Source organism: Muntiacus reevesi, chromosome 5 (assembly GCF_963930625.1).
Source record: "Muntiacus reevesi chromosome 5, mMunRee1.1, whole genome shotgun sequence".
Taxonomy (NCBI): domain Eukaryota; kingdom Metazoa; phylum Chordata; class Mammalia; order Artiodactyla; family Cervidae; genus Muntiacus; species Muntiacus reevesi.
The window spans coordinates 35,956,851-35,981,876 of NC_089253.1; the positions used below are offsets into that span (position 1 = coordinate 35,956,851).

General features: G+C 48.6%; 1 protein-coding gene across 1 annotated transcript; it reads right to left on the reverse strand.

The window, feature by feature from the left end:
• Positions 1-92: 92 nt before the first annotated feature.
• On the reverse strand, positions 93-14,851 carry SLC15A3 (solute carrier family 15 member 3). Its single transcript, XM_065937436.1, has 8 exons — positions 14,258-14,851; positions 10,569-10,858; positions 6,676-6,823; positions 4,904-5,014; positions 3,949-4,117; positions 1,682-1,840; positions 726-881; positions 93-247 (listed from the first exon to the last, which is right to left on the reverse strand). Exons 1-8 carry the CDS (start codon positions 14,813-14,815, stop codon positions 93-95), a joined length of 1,746 nt encoding a protein of 581 aa, XP_065793508.1. The 5' UTR covers positions 14,816-14,851.
• Positions 14,852-25,026: the final 10,175 nt, after the last annotated feature.

The window sequence follows — 25,026 nt, forward strand, 5'->3', positions numbered from 1 at the left end:
GTCCGGTACAGAATTAAACTGAGGACACCAGCCTGGGACTGCCGCTGTCTGTGTTGGGGGAAGAGAGGCGGCGGTGGGGGATGGGGCCCTGTTCAGCCACTGTCCCTCCTGGGACAGCTTTGGGGGGCTGGGCCCTTGGCCGCCTTCTCATAGCGACCAGTGATCATGATGAACAGCACGGCTGCGGCAGCCTGAATGCCGGCCAGCAGGAAGAAGTAGAGGTCCATTCGGTATTTGTTGATGTTCCCTGGAGAAAGGAGGGGTTGGCATTTGGGTCAGGGTGGGGCTGCCCTGGAGCTGGCAGCTGAAGTCACAGTGGGCAATGGCTGGGATCTGAACACACTAGGCAGATGGTCCTCCAGCACTGGGCTGCCCTGGGTGTTTCCTGTGGCATCTACAATGTCCTGTTAGCTGGCTGTTCTTTCAGGGGCTTAAAACAGACCAAGAAAGGTGACCCTTAACCAGAATGGCAGGGTTCCAGAAGCAGGAAGGCGCCTTGGAGGTCTGCTGAGTTCATAGACTCCTTTTGGATAGTTAGGGTCATGGAGGCCCAAGGAGGGGAGGCCACACTGTGGGCAGTGAGCTAGGTTTCGGCTCCAACCCCGTTCTCCTGAGTCTAACATGCCACTTCCTTCTGCCTGGGGTCAAAGCACTTAGCAGTTGACACCCCCTTTCTAAGCCTCCTTCCAACCATGTCCCACTCCCGGGGAGCCCCCCAGACTCACCATTATCCTCCGGGGAGTACAGCCAGCCCCCCGGCAGTGACAGTAGTCCCACCAGGCTGGAGCCCAGTAGTGAGCCCACCCCGGACAGGCAGAAGAAGATGCCCATCATAGCACCCTGCATGGAGCGTGGGGCCTCTGAGTATGCAAACTCCAGGCCTGCAGAGAGGGAGGAAGGATTATCCAAGGGGCTGGAGGAGGAGCAGAGAACAGGCTCAGGCCCCAGCCTGCTGGGCCACAGCCCCCACCCCGCCCCCACCAAGCCTCCCTCCTGGCCTCCCCCAGATGGCCCCTTGCCTCTGCCCGGCTCATCTTCCCTGTCTGGACATGTCCTCCTGGCTGCTCCCACACTGCTGTCTCCCCTCTGCCCCTTCCTCCTGGGTCTCCCACTTCAATGATGGCACCACTGAGCCAGCCCGGTCTTCACCCTCTCTGCCCAGCTTTCACATCATATCATTTTGATTCAACCTCAGAAGTCTCTTCCCAAAGTCTGTCCCTGCCCCTGTTCCCTCTGCTCTGGGCCACATGAACAAAGAAAGGGAGGGCAAAGAGGACCCCCATCTGCCCAGGGGCCTTGGAGAGGGCCTCCTGGAGGAGATGGCAGTCAGACTGGGAGGGGATGTCTAAGTCCCCTTAGACTGAAGGAGAAATGGGAGTTCACATCCAATCTGTGAAATAGGGAGGTAGAGGGGACAGCAAGTACAAAGACACAGAGGGTGGGGAACATGGCACCAGGGGGGCTGGGGGAAATTGGTATGGGAAGTGTCTTATTCACCTCTAATCCCCACTGGGATTAGTGCTGACAAGTCCCCACTGGGTGACTGCAGCCCTGCTCAGAAGACCCTGCCTGCCTCCACGAAGACAAGCTCCAGAGGCTGAGCCCATGAAACCTCTGACTTCAAGGCACCACCACGCAGAGCCCATCACCTGTGCAAGAGCAGGGGAGGGGTCCAGGGTACCTGCAATGCTGGCAAAAATCTCACTGATCCCGATGAGCATGTACTGAGGGGTCTGCCACCAGATGGACAGTGGTGCTGCGTAGTACGTGTCCCGCCCAATCTGCTGGGACACTGTCTGGTTGTGATTGATGTATTCTAAACGCTTCATCTCCAGGATTCCTGGTGGCAGAGAGAAGGAATATAGTCAGATCCACTGTGGGCAGCTTGTGCTAAGTCTCTTCAGTCATGTCCAACTCTTTGCGACCCCATGGACTGCAGCCCACCAGGCTCCCCTGTCCATTGGATTCTCCAGGCAAGAATACCGGAGTGGGTTGCCATGCCCTTCCCCAGGGAATCTTCCCAAATCAGGAATCGAACCCATGTCTCTTATGTCTCCTGCATTGGCAGGCAGGTTCTTTACCACTAGCACCACCTGGGAAGCCTTTAGGCAGCTTTGCCCATGACAGAGCTTGGCAGGTAGTGGGTATTCGTTAAGTAGCTAGTGATTGACCAGGCAACAGGTAAGGAAATTAATACTGGCCCTCCAACTATTCCCTTTTTGCCTTGGCTGCTAGGAAGCTCAGAACTAGATTTTGCACTCAGTAACAGCTCCTATTAATTGACAGCCTGTTATGGGTGAGACACCTAGTATGCATTCTTGTAAATGAGAAAGAGAACTTTAAGCAATCAGCCCCAAGTCACAAAGCTGATAAGTAGTTGGGGCTGTCCTTGTGCCTCAGTGTGTCTGGTTTCAAAGCTGGCCCACTCCCATGATATCACATGACTCCTCTGCTGCAGCATCAAGTATTACAGTAGCATTTCTAACCTGGCTTTCAAGTTTATTTTCTCTCCCTTCATTGCTTAGGAGACAGCTGTGCTCTCATGGAACGAACACTGTTTATGTAATTAAGTGACTTGGGTTCCAGTCATGGCCCTGCCACTGGTTAGTTGTGTGACCTTGGGCCAATCACTTAACCTCTCTGAGACCCAGTACTTTTATGCAAGAAGTTCAGTGGTAATGAATTCACCTGCAATGCAGAAAACTTGGGTTCGATCCCTGGGTCGGCAAGATACCCTGGGGAAGGTATTGGCTACCCACTCCAGTATTTTTATCTGGAGAATCCCATAGACAGAGGATCCTGGCAGTCTACAGTCCATGGGGTCGCAAAGAGTTGGACATGACTGAGTGAGCACGCACGCAGGAATAAAAATCACAGGATTCTTGTGAGGGTGATATAGGACAAAATTTACCTAAGTACCTAGCTGAAAAATAATCTACTTTGGTTTTCATCCTTTCATCCTCAGATAACAAACACAATACTGTTTACTGAGCTTTAATTCCTTTGGCTCCTACTTATGATCCAGGCATGGTGCTGAGTGATTTACTGACTTCATCTTATTTAATCCTCATAACACTCCTGTTAGACCACATTCCATGAGGGCAGAGCCCAGGCCCTGCATAGTGTCTGAATGAATTACTCCCTCCTTTTTAAAGATGAAGTTCAGAGACACTAAGAAACTTCAGGATCATTATGTCACAAAGTGAAAGGGCTGAGGTCAGTGCAGTAGCATGCAAAGCTTCTTTTATCAGAGCCCTTTCTTCTAAGTGGCTTCGCAGCTTCAAATTCTTTTGAAATGGAAGAAGGAAAAGAATAAATAGTAAATACTTTTTTGAAAAAAGTCCCCCAACCACTGAACAGCTGTGTGTCTTTGGGAAACACATTCTACACACTTACTGAATACCTATGTTCATTATTCATGTTGTTGTTCAGTTGCTCAACAAAGTGTGTCTGAGTCTTTGCGACCCCATGGACTGTAACCTGCCAGGCTCCTCTGTCCATGGGATTCTCTAGGCAAGAATACTGGAGTGGGTTGCCATACTCTTCTCTAGGGGATCTTCCTGACCCAGGGATCAAACCTGGGTCTCCCACACTGCAGGCAGATTCTTTTACCATCTGAGCCACCAGGGAAGCCCTCATTATTCATAGCAGTGAATAAAAAAAGAAAAAGAAAAAAAATTCCCTGCCTTCAGGGAGCTTACATCCCACTGGGGAAAATCTTTTTTCCTCTCTTGACCTGAGCTTCCTTATCTGTCAAAAATGAGAGGAGGCTGGACTCAAGGAGGAGGGTCTCTTTCAGCTCACATCTTCCAGAAGCCAAGACTGGCACCTACAGGTGGAGGGTGTACTTGGCCCAGACCCACAGCTCCATAATCAGCCCCTGGGGGAATCAGCCTCCCTCCAGCCCCAGACAAAGGCCATCCCACTGCCCCAGGCCCCACACTGCACCTGCCACAATGACCGAGGTGAAACCAAAGAACATCCCCAGCGCCATCTTCTGCAGAGCAGAGGGAAGCAGCTTGCAGCGCAGCAGTAAAGGGTCAAGCAGGTGGTCCTTTACAGGCACCAGAATCAGCAACACCACGACATTGGCCAGGAGCAGCCAGGCTTCTGGGATCTGCAAGAAGAAACCAAGAGGGGCAGGTGAGCGGAGCAGAAGGAGCTCTGGACTAGAGTCGGCAGACCTGGACTCCATCCAGATTGTCCCTGCGTGATCCGGAGTCAGTCTGTTCCCCTCCCCTGAATGCACACTTCTCGGCTGTGCAACTCGGCTGTGCAATTAGATCAGCGATGGCAAACAGCATCCTTTAACTTCCATCAATTGGCTGTGGCTGCCTGGAACGTTTATGGGCTCAGCATGAAAGAATGTCGAGATTGATTAGTGATGTCTGCCATGGGCAAAGAGTGAGGTTTAGCAGCAAATATTCAGTTAGCCAAAATGTTCATTGAAGTTCTTTCATAAGGTGTTACAGAAAAACTTGAACGAACTTTTTGCCCACCCAATATGTCATTTATCTGCCAGTTTGATTTTAAGAGTCTCTGAGGTGGCAAGGACCTGGTTTGGAAAGTCCTGGTGCAAGGTAGAGATCTGAGTATCTGGGGTTCCAGAGAGGGAGCGAATGAGGAAGAGAGAAGAATGCCCTGAGTGTGTCTGATCTGAGAGTCTGGTGCAAACTGGCAGTCAGGTCCACTTCAGATCAGTGGTAGAGTGAAGCTGGCCAGAAGTCTTGTATGTAGCTGAGCTTTATGGCAGGATGCCTGGACCTCCAGGTGCATTTTCTATTTTCCAAGGATGCTCTGCCACTGGGAGACAGGAGTGTGGAGGCTGCATCAGTCTTCTTTTTCTCAGAGGAAGCCCCCAGCCCGGCCCGAGATTGGGGCTGAATGCACATGTGTCTCTCACCTTGTAGACGCCGCTCTGGACTCTCAGATCCTCGGATTTGTTGGTAGGGCAGTTGGGGAAGATGTTCGGGATTTGGAGGTGAAGACCTTGCAGGACGTACGTGGACTGCATCTGCCGAGAGAACTAGAGATGAGGCTGGAACAGAGCTGGCCACCTTACCTCCACCCCAGGACACTCCCAGCTCCAAGTCAGGCACTCCTCTGCAGTAGTACAGGGCGGCCAGGCAACTGTCCCCTTTCCTAGTCTCAGGGAGAAGAGACCACACCACCCTCCTCGCTCCTGGGGAGCTTCTGTCACTCTGCTCCCAGGCCCAAGGGCTACGTGCCCAGCTTTGCTCCAGAGCCAGGATCCCAGCTGGTCTGGCTCATGTCCATGTCTCCAGGGTCAGCATAGAGTACTCGTGGATAAATGTTTGTTGACATGGGGAAGCTAATGACATGGCTGGCCCCATGGGGAGCTCTTATCTGACACTGAAGCCAAGCTGAGTCACACAGGTTGACACAACTGGGAATGTGTAGCCACTGATCCACCAGAGTGTCCCTGGACATAGCGGCAGGAGCAGACTCCAGGGGGCCCTGTCATCCCAGGTGTTACCCTGTTAGTTGCTCTGTGAGGGAGGGGGATCCAAGAGAATCCCACAGAAGGGCCAGTGGGCAGCAGAGGGCCCTTGTGTTGACCAAGGCAGCAGCTGTTTGCTGACTGGTATGGGAGGATGTCAGTGTTCTAACAACTGGTGTGACTGGGAATCAGCCATGGACACACGCGTCCCATCACAGACAGCTTCTGCCTCTGTGCTCTCCCCAAGCAGTAGGCTGACCCTGAACGACCCCCATCTTCTGCATCTCGAAACAAGATTCCTACAAAGCAGATGTGGGAGGCAATGACTTTGGGGCCTAGGGCTTAGAGGTTGGGGTTAGTTGCCCACCCTCCACACACCCACACACTTTGCGGGGCGGGAGGAAGCAGTGGTTCTCAAACCTCGCTGAGAGTTAGCATCATCTGAGAAGTTTATTACACTAGAGACTCCCCTGGCAATTCTCTTTCATGAATCTGGGGGTGAGACCTGGGAATCTGTATATTTTAAAAAAACTGTGCAGGGGATTCTGAGGCGGAGCCAGGGTTGGGAACTTCTGTTGCAAAGCACTGGAGGTGCTGAGCTTGTCTCAGACTTGCTGTAGGGTCTCAGGTAACTGACCCACCTTCTCTGGGCCTTTGTTGTCAAGTCGGAGAATCAGAATGCTTCAGGGTTGTCTGAGCCTCTAGTCTAACATGAGAAACTGAGGCTGGGAGGGATGGGGTGATTTATTCAGTCACTGGGACTCAGACCCGTCTCCAGAGCTCTTTGTGCACTCAGGGAATGTGATTATTGGGAGAGCTTTGCATCAGGGCCCACCTGGCTGCTACAAGGCGGCAGTTCACTTCGTGAGGCCCTCCCCCATTAGGAGATGGGGGGAGGGTGCAGGGAGGGGCTGGTAACTCAGCTGGTAAAGAATCCTCCTGCAATGCAGGAGACGGGGGTTTGAGCCCTGTGTCAGGAAGATCCCCCGAAGAAGGAAATGGCAACCCACTTCAGTGTTCTTGCCTGGAAAATTCCATGGACAGAGAAGCCTGGTAGGTTACACAGCTCATAGAGTCGTAAGAGTTAGACATGACTTAGCGACTGAACCACACCACCCTCATTCCACATGCCCAGAGTATCTATGGTGAGAGATAAGACCACTAAGGGGCCTAGGGAGCCATTTCCTCCAGAGTGAAAGGGCAGGGGTGCTGACCTGGAAGTATACCATCCAATAGGGTACCAAAGTCACCATGATGGGCAAGATCTTCACCAGCACCTGGAAGTTGGCGATGTCCTCTTGGCGGGAAGGGCCAGGCTGCGGAAACCTCTGGTCAGGCAGCAGCTGGGCACTGGGAGGGTCTCTAAGGGGCCAAAGAGGCAGCAGATTAAATGGCAGCTACCGTCACCACCACCACGGCTACCTTCCCATCTCCACCATCATCCCCTACTTTAATCCCACTCCCCTATCACCAGTTATCACAGCCATCATCTCGGAAATCACTGCCCTCCTCTCCTCCACTCCACCATCAGTATAACTTTCATTGACATTATCAACATTTGCACCCCTATCAGCATCATTAGTACAGTAACCACAGTCACCAAAGCCATCCTCTCCACGGAGTTCTCATTGCTATCACCATTAATTTGTGTGTGTGTGTGTGTGTGTGTGTTGGCATTGCCACTGTCAATAAGATTACAATCATCCCTGAAGCAGAGGTGGTGATCAAGACTCATTCCATCATAGAGCTTCAGCCTCTTGGGTCCTAGGGGAAATAAGACCAGAGGCTGTGGCAAGCAGAGTCTTGGCGGATTTTTTGGCTCATAGTGTTGATTTGCCCTGGGAATCAGGGAAGCCCCCATTCATGCCTGACTCAGGGAAAGAGGCATTACAGTTTGAGACACTCCAGTTCCCCAGCTGTGGTCTCCAAGCCCATCTCCTTAACAGGCAACACGAGAGCCCTCTCCCTACAGACCAAGGAATGGAGAGGTAGGGGTAGGGGGAACATTATTAGGAGGCAGGAAAGATCAGCTTTTACCCTTTGCCCTTTGTCTTGAGAAGTTTCTAATCCCTTCTTGCCCAAAAGCCTTGACTCATCCTTTGAGACTCCCAAAGGGAAGATACCATCATGAGCTTCTCCCCTCCCAGTTTGTGATGCCGCTTCTTGACTGACGGATGGAGTTTATCTGCCCTGCCCTTGAATCTGAGCAAGCCTGTGACTGTGCTAACCAACAGAATGAGGAAGAAGTGATGCTTTGCGACTCAGAAACTCCAAAAGGCCTTCAAGGGATGCAAAGCTTCCACTTCCTGTCTTTTGGGACATTTTCTCTTGAAATGCTTCCTTTCTTTCCTAGCCCAAACACCTTGCCTCCCGGGGGTGAGGCCACACAAAGAGGAACCAAGGTGCGCTTGCTGACAGTCAAGGTCAACTGCCAACCGGGAATGTGAACTGTCTTGGGTGTTCTAACCCTTACAAGTCCCCATGTGACTGCAGCCCCCATGACATCACAAGAAGCAGAACTGCCCAGGTTAGCCCAGTGAACCACAGAACTTTGAGAGGCAAAAAAGGTGATAGCTTAAGTTCTGGGGTGGTTCATTCGGCAGCAATGGATCATTCAAACAAAATCTTATAGCAATGTACCAGGTTGGGAGAAAGCATGCTCTATACCTTTTCTGTCTAGATTCCACGGATGGGAGCTGTAACTGGGTCCACGGTCTGGAGACAGGTTTGCTTAGCATAAGTAGTCAATAAACTCAGGGAAGAGAGGGGCAAAAGGCAGCCACTGTGCATATGCAAGATTATTCAGAACTTTCCTCCCTTGTTGTTGTTTAGTCACTCAGTCGTGTCTGACTCTTTGCAACCCCATGGACTACAGCATCCCAGGTTTCCCTGTCCTTCAGCACCTCCCGGAGTTTGCTCAGACTCATGTCCACTGAGTAGCTGGTTTTGCCATCCAACCATTTTGTCCTCTGTCATCCCCTTCTCCTCCTGCCTTCAATCTTTCATCAGGGTCTTTTCTAATGAGTTGGCTCTTCACATCAGGTGGTCAAAGTATTGGAGATTCAGCTTCAGCATCAGTCCTTCCAATGAATGTTCAGGGTTGATTTCCTTTAGGATTGACTAGTTTGATCTCCTTGCTGTCCAAGGGACTCTCAAGAGTCTTCTCCAATACCACAGTTCAAAAGCATTAATTCTTTGGTGCTCATCCTTCTTTATGGTCTAACTCTCACATCTGTACAAGACTACTGGAAAAACCATAGCTTTGACTATACGAATCTTTGTTGGCAAAGTAATGTCTCTGCTTTTTAATATGGTCATAGCTTTTCTTCCAAAAAGCAAGAGTCTTTTAATTTCATGACTGCAGTCACTATCTATAGCGATTTTGGAGCCCAAGAAAATAAAGTCTGTCACTGTTTCCATTATTTCCCCATCTATTTGACATGAAGTGATGGGGCTGGATGCCATGATCTTGGTTTTTTGAATGTTGAGTTTTAAGCCAGCTTTTCCACTCTCCTCTTTCACCTTCATCAAGAGACTCTTTAGTTCCTCTTTCCTTTCTGCAATAATGGTGGTGTCATCTGCATATCTGAGGTTATTTCTCCCAGTAGCCTTGATTCCAGCTTGTGCTTCATCCAGTCTGGTATTTCGCATGATGTACTCTGCATATAAATTAAATAAGCAGGGTGACAATATACAGCCTTGATGTACTCCTTTCCTAATTTTGAACCAGTCTGTTTCATGTCTGGTTCTAACTGTTGTTTCTTGACCTGCATACAGGTTTCGCAGGAGGCAGGTAGGGTGGTCTGGTATTCCCATCTCTTTAAGAATTTTCCAGTTTGTTGTAATCCAGTGTAGTCAATGAAGCAGAAGTAGATGCTTTTCTGGAATTCTCTTGCTTTTTCTATGATTCAACAGATGTTGGCAATTTGATCTCTGGTTCTTCTGCCTCTTCTAAATCCAGCTTGAACATCTGAAAGTTCATATTTCATGTACTGTTGAAGCCTGGCTTGGAGAATTTTGAACAGTACTTTGCTAGCATGTGAAATGAATGCAATTGTGCAGTAGTTTGAACATTCTTTGGCATTGCCTTTCCTTGGGATTGGAATGAAAACTGACCTTTTCCAGTCCTGTGGCCATTGCTGAGTTTCCCAAATTTGCTGGCATATTGAGTGCAGCACTTTAACTGCATCATATTTCAGGATTTGAAATAGCTCAACTGGAATTCCATCACCTCCACTAGCTTTGTTTGCAGTGATGCTTTCTAAGGACCACTTGACTTCACACTCCAAGATGTCTGGCTCTAGGTGAGTGATCACACCATCACAGTTATCTGAGTCATTAAGATATTTTTTTGTATAGTTCTTCAGTGTATTCTTGCCACCTCTTCTTAATATCTTCAGCTTCCATACCATTTCTTTCCTTTATTGTGACCATCTTTTCATGGAAAGTTCCCTTGGTATCTCTAATTTTCTTGAAGAGATCTCTAGTCTTTCCCATTCTATTGTTTTCCTCTTTTTCTTTGCTTTGTTCACTTAGGAAGGCTTTCTTAACACTCCTTGCTATTCTTTGGAGCTCTGCATTCAGATGAGTATATCTTTCCTTTCTGCCTTTGCTTTTCACTTCTCTACTTTTCTCAGCTATTTGTAGGACCTCCTCAGATAACCATTTTGCTTTGTTGCATTTCTTTTTTGAGGGGATGGTTTTCCTCCCTTGGGAAAAGAAACTGGTTTGGCTGACTTCTTAGTCTTTCTTATACTTAATATCAAGGTGGTGTTGAATTCTGTACCAACTGCCTTCACTGGTACCATCATCTCCACAACCACCACCTCTGCTGCCATGGTTTGTATTTATTGCCAGAAGTTATTGTCACTGATAACACCATCATCCCTATATTCATCACTTCCATCACTGTCAAGACTGTTAACATCCTCATACTTCCTACAGTTAGTTCACTGTCAATATTACCACCACCCTCATCTCCATCACCATCCTCAGACATAGTGGGCAGCTCTAGCTGCCCATCATCATGAAGGGCTACCACTGGAGCTGATCCAGAGTATCTTTAAACTGGACCACCTGGCCCCTCCCCCCAGAGTCCCCTCCTCACCTGGAAGAGTGTCGGTGCCAGAGTCGGGGACAGCAGTTTTGGAGAGCAAGTTTGAGCATGGAGGACACTTGGCTGCCTGTGGGCGGTTTGATGATGAAGCTGGGGGTGGCAAAGAGGAAGATGAAGAAGGCCAGGCCCACACAGCCCGTGATGATGCAGTAGCCCAGCAGGAAGCTGATGTTCTGTTGGATAAAAGCCACCACCAGCAACGACAGCATGGCACCCACATTGATGCTCCAGTAAAACCAATTGAAGAAGCGGCGGCTGGCATGGCGGCCAAGATCCATCACCTGCCAGGCAGGGGTAAGAGTGAGGAGCAAGGAGGTTTGGTGGCACCCTGCCATGACATACTCTCTGTGACTGCATGACCCTCCTACAGAGACACTTCTTGCATCAGTTGGTGGGCATTCTGGCACTTTCCTAATCCCTGATCACTAAGTAGATGCTCAATAATATTTGTCGAATGAATGAATTAACCCTTCCCTTGGGAGTCACTTGTTAATGATAAGGACATTTTGGCGCAGCTGTTTCTTCATGCCCTTGACACACATTGCTTTTTTATTGTCACTAAGTGGTGCACACAACAGATGTCTCTCATGCCACTTTGTTCATTTCTAGCTGATTTATCCCTTTGTGTTTGAGCAGCCCATGGTGTGCATAACCTTTATAGTCAGAAAAAAGCCAGTCAAGATCTCAGGTCTGCTCCACAGTATTAAATATGATTCATGCATATTACTGGAAGAACAAAAGTCCAATGGAAAATTTCCTTTGCAGTTTGGAGATGCAAATAGCGTTGTCTATTTTGCCCCCACCCCCACTTGCCTCCCAGTCAAACAAAGTTGGCATAATCAGGGAAAGCAGAAGTGATCCCAGATGCAGCCCCAAGAGCAGACTCTGGCCTGATTAAAAAAAAAAAAATTCAGGCCCCCCAGCAAGGGCAGAAGGGCTAAAAAATCTTTACTCAGGGTTTGGATCAATCTGCGACAGCCAAGCCCCAGGCCCACTTCCAGTCTGCTGGCTTGGATCAACTGTATTGGCAGCTGTCCTGCTCCTAGATCTTGGTCCAGATTCTGACTCAGCAGGTCTGGGGCAGGGGCCGGATATCTGAAATCTGAAAAAGCAGTGAGCTCTGGAAGTCACCTCTCTAAATAAGCAAATTTGTACCCCATCATCCCTTCAACAACTCCCCAAATCTCAGAACCCATCATTCTTCTTCTACCCAGAGATACATATATCCATTAGCTAAGCAGATTTTGTCAAGCTTTAACTTCTGTGATTGCACTAGGAAAAAGATAACTAGGTATTTTGTTCCTTTTCCAGATGTAAGATTAGAGTTCACACAGACGCACTTAAAACTGCATCCCTTTGGAGATTTTGAGGGATCCTCTTGGCAGTAAAAAGGGAAGGGCCTGTCCACTCACTGAAAATCCTTGCTGTAGACTTTCAAGCAGAAAATCGAATAAGTCCCATAATGAGCAGTCACTCCATTTATTAATTGGATGTAAAATGAATATGACAGTTGCAACTCTAAGGGGAAGAGCAGGCAGCCCATTCAGGATATAAATGAGTTCTCCCAAAATGAGCAGCCACTTTGTTGAGAATGATGGATGGCCCATTCTGAAACCAGCAAGTGTGTTAAAACGCTTGGCTCCTGGGTATGGCTGTTCTGCCAGATGATGCCAACCCTTCCCACCCTCCCTGCCCATCTGACTGTCCCCCTGAATTCTGCAACAGCCCCCTCACTGCTCTGGTGTGCTCACTTTTGTGACCCCCATCCACTCTCTACCTTGTGGCCAGAGTCATTTTAAAGAACTCAAATCTAATCATGTCCATCCCTGCCTCAAATCATTTTAGTGTTTCTGAACTGCCTAGGGGTCAGGTCAGACCCCCAGGCAGCCTTCCAGCCTGGCCCGACCCCACCCAAAGTCCATGCTGCCCAGTGGCAGAGCCTCTGAGAGGTCAATTCCACCACCAAGAGGGGGGAGAGACAGGAGGCAGTGGATAGCCGAGGCCCTCTGGAGGTCAATGAGGTCAAGGCACAGGTTAAGGGCACCTGGGGATAGGGTGGGATGTCAGTGAAGAGGACAGTTAAGGGAAGGTGAGAGATCCCCAGTGGCAGATTTTGGGGGTCTCCTGGCCTGAAGGAAGGTCAGTGGGAGCTGAGAAATGGAGAGGTCGGTCCTGGGGGCACTGAATCCCTCATCAGCAAAGCTATCCAAACAGCCTGGGTGAGTCACTCCTGGGCAGGGTCGCTGGAGACTATGTGGGATGCTGGGCTGTGGATGACAGCTGGATGCAATGATTCTTTCTAAAATGTCCCCTTTCTGATTGTAACACATGTAATTAAAACGCATTTTAAAACAGACAGTTAGGTAAAAAAGAAGTACAACTAGTCCAGTGGCCTGTTCCCACTACTGTTAAAATGTTTCCCAGTTTCTCCCTTTTGTTGACACCTGGTCTTTTCACATGGCTGTGATCATATTCTGTATGCAGCTGTGCATTGCTTTTTCTCATTAACATTGTAAGTGATTTTTTTTTCAAATCATGTTACATATTTTAAAAAATTACTGTCTTAACATCCCACTGAGTAGAACTATCAAAATACAGCTGTGCTATTAGGTATTTTTCCAGCAGTCATGTACGGATGTGAGAGTTGGACCATAAAGGAGGCAGAGGCCCCAAGAATTGATGCTTTTGAACTGTGGCGCCGGAGAAGACTCTTGAGAGTCCCTTGGACTACAAGGAGATCAAACCAGTCAATCCTAGAGAAAATCAATCCTGAATATTCATTGGAAGGACTGATGATGAAGCTGAAGCTCTAATACTTTGGCCACTTGATGCAAAGAACCGACTCACTGGAAAAGACACTAATGCTGGGAAAGGTTGAGGGCAGGAGGAGAAGGGGGCAAGAAAGGATGAGATGGTTGGATGGCTTCACTGATTCAATGGACGTGAATATGGGCAAACTCCCTGAGATAGTGAGGGTCAGGGAAGCCTGGCGTGCTGCAGTTCATGGGGTTGCAAAGAGTCAGACATGACTTGGCAACTGAACAACAATAAATCAGGTGATTACTCATTCAGTTAGCAAGTATCTATTGAATTTTATGTGCCATCTTCTGTCCAAAAGGGTACAGAAAAAGGCTCAGAAGTTAGGATATTGGCCCAAGTGCCGCTGGTTCCTGAGCAGCAGAGCTAAGATCTGAACAAGGAGGCCTGACTCCACCTCTGGCACAGCTGGCGGGAAAAGGCTTGCTCCTCTTGCAGTCCCCAGATCGCTATAACACGCAAAACTGGGGCTCCTGATGGGGCCTGAAGTCCGGGTAGCCATATCCTCCTTTTGAGCTGCTCTCTAAGAGACCTTGGAAAGGTTGATTAATGTCCTGAAATCTCAGTGTCCTCATCTGTAACATGGCATAATACCACTACCTACCCTGTAAGTAGTTCTGAGGATGAAATGAATTAAAACACAGAAAGTGACACATCGTCAAAGAAGGCCAACTAGGGTTGTCACTATTGTCGTTTTAGTTGTTGAAATAAGCAAACCCCGATCCCCCCCGCCCCCCGCCCAGCTTCTTTCAAATAAGGAAACTGGACCCGGAGAGGGGAAGTGGTTTGTCCGAGGTCACGCTGGCAGTCATAGCCTCCTGACTCCCAGATCCTTCCCTCTTCCCCCACCCTCTGCCACTCACCTGGTCGGCTCCGAAAGAGGTGAGGTTGCTCCTGACGGAGCTGGCGGCCAGGGCGAGCAGCAGCAGCACCGCATAGATGGTGGGCGCGCAGTAGGTGGCGCGCGAGGGGTGCTGGCAGCCGGGCGAGGGGCAGGCGGGCACCAGGTGCGCGGAGGGTATTTCTCCGCAGAAGGAGCTACGGCCGTCGGGGAAGGCGGTGGCGGCCAGCAGGCCCGAAGCGGCCAGGTAGAGCAGCAGGCTGAGCACGATGGCGCGGTAGCGGCCCAAGTACACGTCGGCCAGCCAGCCGCCCACGGGCGACAGCAGGTAGGAGGCGCCCAGGAAGACAAGTGCGGCACGGGACGCCTGCTGGCCCCCCCAGTTGAGTTCGGCGCTGTTTAGGTAGAGCACGAGGTTGCCCGTGACGCCGAAGAAGGCGGCACGCTCCAGCATCTCCACCAGCAGCACCGCGGCCGCCGCGGCCCGCCACCACCGACGGGGCCCCCGCGGCCTGCGCGCCAGGAGAGGCTGGCGTTCCTCCGACGCCCAGAGCGCCCCAGGGGCGCGCGTCCCGGCCATCCTGGGCCCCCTGCGGAGCGACTCGGACCCACCCCCTCCCCCGCCGAGCCCCCCGCCCCTCCCCCGAGGCCTCACTCCCCTCCTCCCTTCCCTCCTTTCTCACCTCCTTGGGGGGGGGGGAGGTCCCCCTTCCTCTCCCTCGCCCCTTCTTTGCCCCCCCCCCGTCCCCTCTCCCCGTCTTTCTCGTCCCCTCGGGAGCTACCCGGATTCTACCTCTTTGCTCCCTAACTCTCACCTCTCCCCTCCTGCCGCCCCTAACTCTTCCTCCTTCCTCCAGCCATCCTACGGCCGACCCTTCCTCTCGACTCTTCTCTGCCCCTCCCCCTCCTTTCCTGTCGGTCTCTCCGGTTGGCTGCCTTTTCTTAACCGTTGTCCCTTTCTCTGGCGACACCTGGCCTGCACCCCGGGGACAGGGGTCCTCACAGGGCCTGCCTCTGGCTCCACCGCCCGCTGCCTCCTCCACCGCCTCCCGTCCCGAGACTGTAAGCCTGTCCCCCCGTCCCGGCCCTCCGGGCGCCTCTCCCTCCGAGCTCAGCCTCGGTCCAGCTCTCCGCTTCTTAAGAAACTCGGGGAGCCCCTAGCTTCCCCTTTCACTGCTTCTGTGGCCCGGGCTGCGTCACATGGTGCCCCGGGGCTGTTTAGGAGAAGCGAAAGCCTGGGTCACACGGACCCTGCCCGCCCAGCTTTCTAAAAACCTCCTTTCCCCGCCCATCACCCTCTCCCCCAGCTCTGCCCACTTTCCTGGAGGCTGGAGGGATGTTTTCCCATCTTTCACTTTCATTTCTCGCTCGGATCCCACTTTCGCTGCATCCTCTTCCAGTCACTTCCAAAACTAGAGATAAAGAACCAGAAAGGCAACCTGTATCATTTGGTCCTACTCTCCCACTTGGTGGATGTGGAGACTGAGGCCCCCGTGGAGGGGAGAGGAATGAAGGTTTGGGGAGAACTGGCTTATGGTAGCTGAACTGGGGGTAAACCACTGCTTGGTCTCTTGAGAGACACAGGAAGCTCTCAAATGCAATTCAGATTGTGCAAAAGCTATTGTGGAAAAGGAAGTGGGGGCACCTTCAAGAAGCTTGTTTAGCCATAGAGGGCCCACAAGTGAGTCTAGATTGAGAAAGCCTGGCCTCAGACTAAATCAAAATCAGGCCTCAGCCCTCCCCTCCTCGGAGCCCTGAGAACCCTTGGATTAAAGGCCAGCCCTCACCCTGACCTAAAAGTCCCAGGGCATCTGGCCCCTGCCCTCCTCCAACATCACGCAGCCCCACGTCCACTCACATCCCGCCGCCCCACGTCCACTTACATCCCGCCACACTGACCTTCTTTCTGTTCCTCTCAGGTGCTGAGCCCCTTCCCCCTTGGTCTCGGCTCTTACCTCTGCCAGACTGCTTTTCCTCCAGTTCTTTGCCTGACTGGTCTCTTCTCTTTATTTAGGTTTCAGCTGGAATATTTCCTCTTCAGGAAGACCTTCCCTGGTTACCTGTCTAAGAAGTTGTCTACTGGATTCTCACCATCCTTTCTCTGTCTCATTGTCCTGTTTTAATGTCTCCAGGGCACAGAAAACTTGTTCAATGGCTGGTTGTCTCCTCCAGTGGAGTAGAAGGAACCTGTTCCACTGGGTCAGACAGGAACTTGTTGAACCTCTTTAAAAAGACTTTGTCTTTTTAGTTTTAGGTTTATAAGACTATTAAGAGGATGGTACAGAAATTTCTCACACACCACTACTCTCACACATGCATATATAGCCTTCCCCATTATCAAGATCACTCACCAGAATAGTACTTTTTTTTTATTTTAAAAACCCAAGGTGAACCTACATTGAAGTACTATAGTCATCTGGAGTCTATAGTTTACTGTAGGGCTCATTCTTGGCACTGTACGTTCTGTGCAAACAGAACACAAACAGATAAGTCTGAACAAACGTATAAGGACATGCATCCATCATTACAGCATTACATAGAGTATTTTCACTGTCCTACAATTCCTTTTGTGTTCTGCTGATTCATCCCCACCGCGCTCCCCAAGCCCTGGCAACTTCTGGTCTTTTTATTGTCTCCATAGGTTTGCCTTTTCTAGTATGTTATATAGTTGGAATCCTACAATATGTAATCTTTACAGACTGGCTTCCTTCACTCAGTAATATGCATTCAAGGTTCCTTTTTCAAGGCTTGATATTAATAGCTCATTTCTTTTTAGTGCTGAATAATATTCCATTGTCTAATGGACCATAGTGTACTTATTCATTCATGTACTGAAGGACATGTTGGCTGTTTCTAAGTTTTGACAACTATGAATAAAGCTGCTATTAACATCCATGTGCAGGTTTTTGTGTGGATGTACATTTTCAGCTTCTTTGGGTTAAAATTCAAGGAGCTTGATTGCTGGATCAGATATCCAGCTGGTCCAGCAATATTTGTAGAAGAGACTTGTCTAACTTTTTACTGTTTTAACCTAATGACTGCCCAGTACTTGGTACTGGGTTATACACACACATGCTTGCGTATGTGCTTAGTCACTCAGTCATATCTGTCTCTTTACGATCCCATGGACTGTAGCTCGTCAAGCTCTTGTGTCCATGGGATTCTCCAGGCAAGAATACTGAAGTGGGTAGCCATGCTTTTCTTCAGGGGATCTTCCCAATCCACGGATCAAACCCAGGTCTCCTGCATTACAGGCAGATTTTTTACCATCTGAGCCATCAGGGTAAAGCCTACTATAGTCTCAGGAAGGCTCACAGCTAAAATAAATGGAGTCTTGCAAAAGCTGTAGATGCCACAAAAAATTGGTTGTTCAAATTTTCTATCAGGCAAGAAGCCAAGCTTGTGATGGATGGGAAAAGCCCATGCAGGGATAAGAGTAATGGAGGGTGATGGAGAGAAAGCAGAGCTCTCCACCCAGGATTCAACCACTTTAGTCAGGGGCAAGCACTGTGGATGAGGTGGGCAGAGACTGGAGTCTCCCAGTCCCTCCCAGATAGTTGGACTCTTCTGCCTCTAACCTGGAGGACACTCAGGATCACCAGGATGTGGTGATGACATGCATGTCACATTCAGACTCTGTCCTCTCTTGACAAGGTCACTAGGGTGGCAGGTGTCTCAAATGCCATCTTTGAGGGCTGAGCCTTGCAGATGAAGAGTGTTGACCTGCCACCTGTGACCTTCAGGAGGAGGTGGCTGAAAGGAAATTTCCTAAAAACAGTGTGGCGGGACCTCCTTGGTGGTCCAGTGGTTAAGAATCTGCCTTCCAATGCAGGGCACGTGGGTTCGATCCCTGGTCAGGGAACTAAGATTCCACTTGCCATGGAGGCAACTAAGCACCCACACTGCAACTATTGAGCGCACCTCAATAAGAAGCCCATGTGCTGCAACTGGAGAAAGTCTGCAAGCCACAATGAAGAGCATGCAAGCCACAAGTGATACCCAGAGCAGCCAAAATAAAAACAAACAGAAACCAACAATGTGGCTAGCAGAGAAAAGCCAGAAGAAAGCAGCAAAAAAAAAAAAAAAAAAAAAAAGGGTCGTTTTTTCCTTGCTATCCAGCCTCTGTCCCTGAAGTATACAGGGGGCAGGAACTAGGATAGGGTGATGACGGACCTGATTGCTGGGTAGGGGTGATTCGTGTCTTGCAGACACTAGAAGTAGTGTTCTGAAGACAGCCGTGACTACTTTCCTGGCATGAGTCAACATCAATTACCTGTATAAAGGGCTGGAGAGCAGAATTTTAGTCTGAGGAGACTCAGACTCCATGTCCATGTCCCGTAAGCATATGTGGTTTGACCCAAATAGCATTTGGCTCCATGATGCAAAGTTTTTGTTCTTGCTTTTTTTAATTAAAAAAAAAAAAACTGTTTAAATTGAATTACATCCTTAAAAAATTCATAAATGGTCACATGAAAATCGGGATTTCTGGGGACTTTCCTGGTGGTTCAATGGTTAAGAATTCACCTTCCAATGCAGGGGACTCAGGTCTGATCCCTGCATTGGAATTAAGATCCCACATGCTGCAGGGCAGCTAAGCCCTTGCTTTGCAGCAAAGAGCCTGGGAGCCCCAGCTGAGACCCCACACAGATAAATAAAAAACAGACTGATTTTAAAAAAAGGAAAGAAAATCGGGGGGTTTTGGCTGTTCTTGAAATTGGGGAGAATCTGGCAACTCTGGGCCCGCAGGCTCAAATGGAGCCAAACGGCAGTCCCCCACTCCATATAGAGAGGCCACCACTGAATCACTGAAGTGGCTCTGCAGATGCCTCCATCAGGGGCTGCTGATGGAGCCTTTCACCTACGCATGGAGCCACAGCTACTGGTGAAGGTGAGAAAGGGGAGGATGGCCCTGTTTGCAAGCTGGGGATATTTAGAGGCAGTGGCTTCATCTAAGCAACCCACTCCAGTATTCTTGCCTGGGAAATCCCATGGACAGAGGAGCCTGGCAGGCTACAGTCGATGGGGTTGCAAAGAGTTGAATATGACTGAGCATGCATGCTCAGGGAAACTTAGAACACACACAGGAATCAAAATAGACCTGGATGAAAGTGGAGCAGGGGCAGAGCAGAGGAAAGGACAGCAACAGCCCAGGACGATTCCTGGATGCTGTGCAGATGTCCACCTACAACAGCTTCCTATGTGGGGGTGGCCAAGCCCAGCACACCCTGGGGTGCAGCAGGTGCCTCAGGAATGGCCTGTAACCTGCATCTGACCTGTTCGTGCAGGACTCGCATTCTCCACAAAGTGGGTAGCAGCACACAGCAGGCCCTGGTTCTGTTGAGTTTTTGCAGGACAAGGTTGAGCACTGATGGTTTGTTCCATTCCCATGACCACCAGCAGAGCCAGGGGCCTTTAAAGGAGTGGAACAGAGTGGATGCCTTCCCATGGCGATGAAAGAAAGCAGGACATTCCCAGGGCTGAAGGTCTGGCATGGATGCAGACTGGTCTGTGAATGGCCGTGGCCCCGGGGGGCAGATGGCGTAGAGGATCCGCCCTCCTCTTGTCTTCCTGTCCCCTGGGCACTCCTGAGTGTGAACATCCATGGGTTGAGGTTTGGGTTGGGAGGCAAAGCATCACAGATGATGTGCTGTGCTGTGCTTCGTTGCTCCCTAGTGTCTGACTCTTGCGACCCCATGGGCTGCAGCCCGCCAGACTCTTCTGACAAACGGGGATTCTCCAGGCAAGAATACTGGAGTGGGTTGCCATGCGCTCCTCCAGGGGATCTTTCCAACCCCACTGCAGGAGAATTCTTTACCGACTGAACCTCCGATTAAGTTTCTTCTGATTTTCCGAGGTTGGGTTAACCCTCAGAGTCCCCTGCAGAGACTGGTGTCATAAGTGCCTATTTACTTGTCTCTTTCTCCCACTGGACTAGAGACTTGGAGTTGGGGATCGTGTCTTCTTCAGTTCTGTGTTCCCTGTTACCCTGCCTGGCACCTGGTAGACACAACCTCTCCAAGGGAATATATCTGAGGATTGGACACCTGAGAAAAGGCTCTACTTTGACCTCTTTTTTTTTTGTTTGTTTTAATATTTATTTATTTGGCTGCACGGGGTCTTAGTTGTGGCAGGTGGGATTTTCAGTCTTCATGGTGGCTTGAAAACTCTAAGTTTCAGCATGTGGGATCTAGTCCCCTGACCAGGGATTAAACCCAGGCCCGTTGCATTGGGAGTGTGAAGTCTTAGCCACTGGATCACCAGGGAAGTCCTCTGTCTTATCCTCTTAAGAACTGTGTAATCTTCAGTAATCTGCTAAACGTCTTCAGTTTCTTTATCTGGAAGATGGAGGAGAATAATACTTCCTATCTCCTAGAATTTTTTTATGAGCATCAAAATGAGATAACCTAGCACTAGAGCTCAGGAAATGTCTTCATTTTAGTTAACAAATGAATTAATTAAATACACATTTGGAAATTGCTTACTACATTCTGGGTGCTGTTCAAAAGGCTGAGGGTATAGCAGTGAACAAAGTGGACACAAATCTCTGCCCTCATTGAGCTGATGTGTTGAGGGAGACAGGCAACAAACAATAGAAGAGAATAGAATAAAACAGAATAGGATGTATTTAGTGTCACATATAATAAAGGCTATAATGAAAAGTTAGATAAAGAGATAAAGTTGACCGTGGAGTCTTCTTAGACAGAGCATATACAATAATAATAATTTATTATAAATCATGGAGAAGGAAATGGCAACTCACTCCAGTATTTTTGCCTGGAAAATCCCATGGATGGTGGAGCCTGGCAGGCTACAAACCATGGGGTTGCAAAGAGTCGGATATGACAGAATGGCTTCACTTTCACTTTCATTATAAATCAGGGCTTCTCAACCTCAACATTATTGACACTTAGGCTGGATAATTCTTTGCTTTACAGTTGTCCTATGCATTGTCTCTCCTGCATTGCAGGTGAATTCTTTACCTCCTGAGTCATGGGGTTTCTCGGTTGTGATGGTGTTAAAGAATCCGCCTGCCAATGCAGGAGATGCAACAGACACGGGTTCTCTCCCTGGGTTGGGGAGATCCCCTGGAGGAGGGCATGGTAACCCACTCCAGTATTCTTGCATGGACAATCTCATGGACAGAAGAGCCTGGCAGACTACAGTCCGTGCGTTTGGACACGACTGAACATATTGATGCACACTGTGCCTTGTAGGGTGTTTAGCAATATCGCAGGCCTCTGTTAACAAGACGCTAGCTGAATCTTTCCCCCTCGGTTGTGACAACAAAAATGTCTCCAAACATTTTGGTATGTCCCTGGGGGGGCCCAATCATCCCTGATTAGGGACTATGGCCATAGATAGATATCTGCTGTGAGAGGGTGTAGTGGGCTGAATGGTGGCCCCCCTCAAAGAGATGTCCACATCCTAACCCCTGGAACCTGTGAATATTATCCCATAGGGCAAAAGATGGCATTTATGACTCACTTGGATTATCTCAGTGGCTCCCATGCCATTTCAAGTATCTTTATAAGAGAAAGGTGAAGACAAGAGATAACAAGCATTGATGAGGATGTGGAGAAAGGGAGCCCTCTTGCACTGTTGGTTGGAAGGTAAATTGGTGCAGCTGCTTTGGAGAAAAGCATGGAGTCTTCTTACAAAGTAAAAAATAGAACTATTGGATGATCTAGCAATTCCACTTCTGGGTATCTATCTGAAGGAAATGCAGTCACTATATCAAAGAGATATTTTTACCCCCCATGTTCATCGCAGCATTACTCAAGACATGAAAGCAACTTAGGGACTTCCCTGATGGTCCAGTGGATAAGACTCCATGTTCCCAATGTGGGGAACCTGAGTTGGATCCCTGGTCAGGGATCCCATATCCCATAAGATCCCATATCTCAACTGAGCCCTAACGCCACAACTAGAGAAACCGTTGAGCCACAAGGTAGACCCAGAGCAGCCAAAATAAATAAAGAATAAATAAATAAAATTTAAAATAGCAACCTAAATGTTCACTGATGGATGAATGGATAAAGATATGGAGGAATGGATAAAGAAAATGTGGTACATATATATATATATATATATACACACAGCAGAGTATTATTCACCCATAAAAAGAAGGAAATGCTGCTATTTGCAACAACATGGCTAGACCCTGAGGGCATTATGCTAAGTGAAATAAGTCAGAGAAAGACAAGTACTATGTGATTCCTCTTATATGTGGGTTCTGAAAAAAAAGAAAAAGAATTTATAGAAACTGAGAATAGGCTGGTGGTTTTCAGAGGTGGGGGTGGGGAGTGGGGGAAATGGGTGAAGGTGGTCAATTAAAAAAAGAAAGAAAGGCAGAGGGAGATTAGACAGACCCACACAGAGGGGACAGCACTGGGAAGAGAGAGGCAAAGACTGGAGTGATGCTGGAAGCAACAAAGAGTGCTAAGGAACTCCTGTTGTCACAGGAAGGTGGAGGGTACTTCCCTGGTGGTCCACTGGCAAAGACTCCATGCCCCAAAGCAGGGGTCCGGGGTTTGATGCCCGGTCTGGGAACTAGATCCTGGATGTGCAAATAAGAGTTCACATGTGGCAACTAGAAGTTCTGAGTGCAGCAACTAAGACCCAGGGCAGCCAAATAAATAAATATTAAAGCAAACCAGGAAATCAAAACAAAAAGGTGGAAAAAACAAGAGACAGATCCTCCCCTAGAGCCACTAGCAGGAGTGTGGCCCTGCTGACTCCTTGATGTCAGATCTCTGGACTCCAGAACCATGAGAGTAAATTCTTGTTGTCTAAGTTAACAAATCCTTGGGAATTTGTCACATCAGCCACAGGAAACAAATATAGAAAAGACATGTCATCAGTGAATATGGTTTCACAGTTACATGTTACAATCCAAGGTTCACATTTCCATGGGAGAATTTTATGAAAGAGGTTGTTGATATGGATGAGGGTGACCCCCATTTGCAAATCACACAAAACTGAAAACTTTAGCCAGTTTGGACTCCAGACCCCACATGTGTCCACAGAGCACTTCTATGTGGATAAAGTAAACACATTTGAATGTCAGGTCCTCTTCTTGGGGCCCCAGAGCCAGCTAGAAGGGGCCAGGATGACGTGGCTTAGCACTAGTAGGACAAGAAAAGCCTTGGGGATTTTCATCACTGGTAAATTCAGAATGAAATGACATTGTTTGTGGTCACCCTTGGCCACAACCTAACAGTGATTGTCAAGATGATGAGATTATAGTGTCCCCCCCTTTTCTTAATTTTCCAGAGAGTTTCTCTGCAGTGCTTCTAAGATTTTGGTTGTTCACAAAGATCAAATTTGGTATTGGGGTATCATTCTGCTTGACTCCGGGCTGATCAGGCCCAATATGGAGTGCTGGGTTCAGCAGGTACCACATTGCAAGGTTCACTGGGGAGTGATCAGTGAAATATTGCCTGTGGGGGAGGAAAGACAATGGAGCAGCATGCGCCCGTTGTCAAATCTCCATGAGGCTGCTCCTCAGTGAGGGCTTCTGTGTCACCAGCAATGCTTATGAGGAGAATCAAGATATTCAGCATGCTGGGTTTCAACTCTTGGTACCATAGTCCTTCTGGTCAAACCAGCAGTTCTCAAAGTGAGGTCCATGGAACCCTAATGGGTACCTGAGACCCTTTCAGGAATCTGTGAGGTCATAACTATTTTCATAAAGAAAGTAGCTTTGAAATAACCTACAAGGACCTACTATATAGCACAGGGAACTCTACTTATTAGTCTGCAATAACCTACATGGAAAAAGAATCTGAAAAAGAGGAGATATATGTATATACATAACTGAATCACCTTGCAGTATGCCTGAAACTAACACAACTATTGTAAATCAACTATACTCCAATATAAAAAAAAAAAATTAAATTTCAAAAGTATGAAGATATAATTTGCCTTTTTCCTGACCTAATCTGGCTGGTACAAAAGCAATGATGGGTAAAACTGCTGGTCTTAGCATGAGTCAAAGTGGGGGCATTATATTCTACTGAAAGTGAAAGTCACTCAGCTGTGTCCAACTCTTTGCGACCCCATGGACTACACAGTCCATGGAATTCTCCAGGCCAGGATACTGGAGTGGGTAGCTGTTCCCTTCTCCAGGGGATCTTCCCAACCCAGGGATCAAACCCAGGAGTCTCACATTGCAGGCAGATTCTTTACCAGCTGAACCACCAGGTAAGTCCTATATTCTACTAGTAACCATTGAATGCGTCACTTCCTTGCACTCAGAGTAAAAATACAAAAAAATTGCTAGCTTTACTTAAGAGTGTCCTTAAGGAAGCCCTAGGAGTTGGTAATGGACAGGGAAGCCTGGCGTGCTGCAGTCCATGGGGTTGCAAAGAACTGGACACAACTCAGTGACTAAACTGAACTGAAGAAAGCAATAAGCATCACTACTATTATTTATTTGGCTGCATCAGGTCTTAGTTGTAGCACACAGGATCTTTCATTGCCATGCGTAGGCTTTCTTGTTGCAGTGTGAGTGCTCAAGTTGCTCCTGGGCATGTGGAATCTTAGTTCCCTGACTAGGGATTGAACCCATACTCTCTAAAATTATGAATACTATTAAATCACAATTCTTAGGTACACAAACTTTTGATACTCTATGTGACAAGATGAGGAGTATGTACAGAACACTTCTGCTGAATATTGCAGCATAGTGTGCATATTGCAGTAACTGTGCTATTGTTTGATTTGCCAGATGAACTAGTTGAGTCTTTTATTATTTCTTCCGTAGAATACCATCTTTACTTGAAACTATGG

Excerpts from the sequence above, each read along its gene's own strand:
- SLC15A3 (XM_065937436.1), bottom strand. The coding sequence starts at position 14,815 with ATGGCCGGGACGCGCGCCCCTGGGGCGCTCTGGGCGTCGGAGGAACGC. Across the intron at positions 5,015-6,675 it reads ATTGGATGGTATACTTCCAG|ATGCAGTCCACGTACGTCCT; the intron begins GTCAGCACCCCT and ends TTCTCTCGGCAG. Across the intron at positions 882-1,681 it reads GATTTTTGCCAGCATTGCAG|GCCTGGAGTTTGCATACTCA; the intron begins GTACCCTGGACC and ends CCCTCTCTGCAG.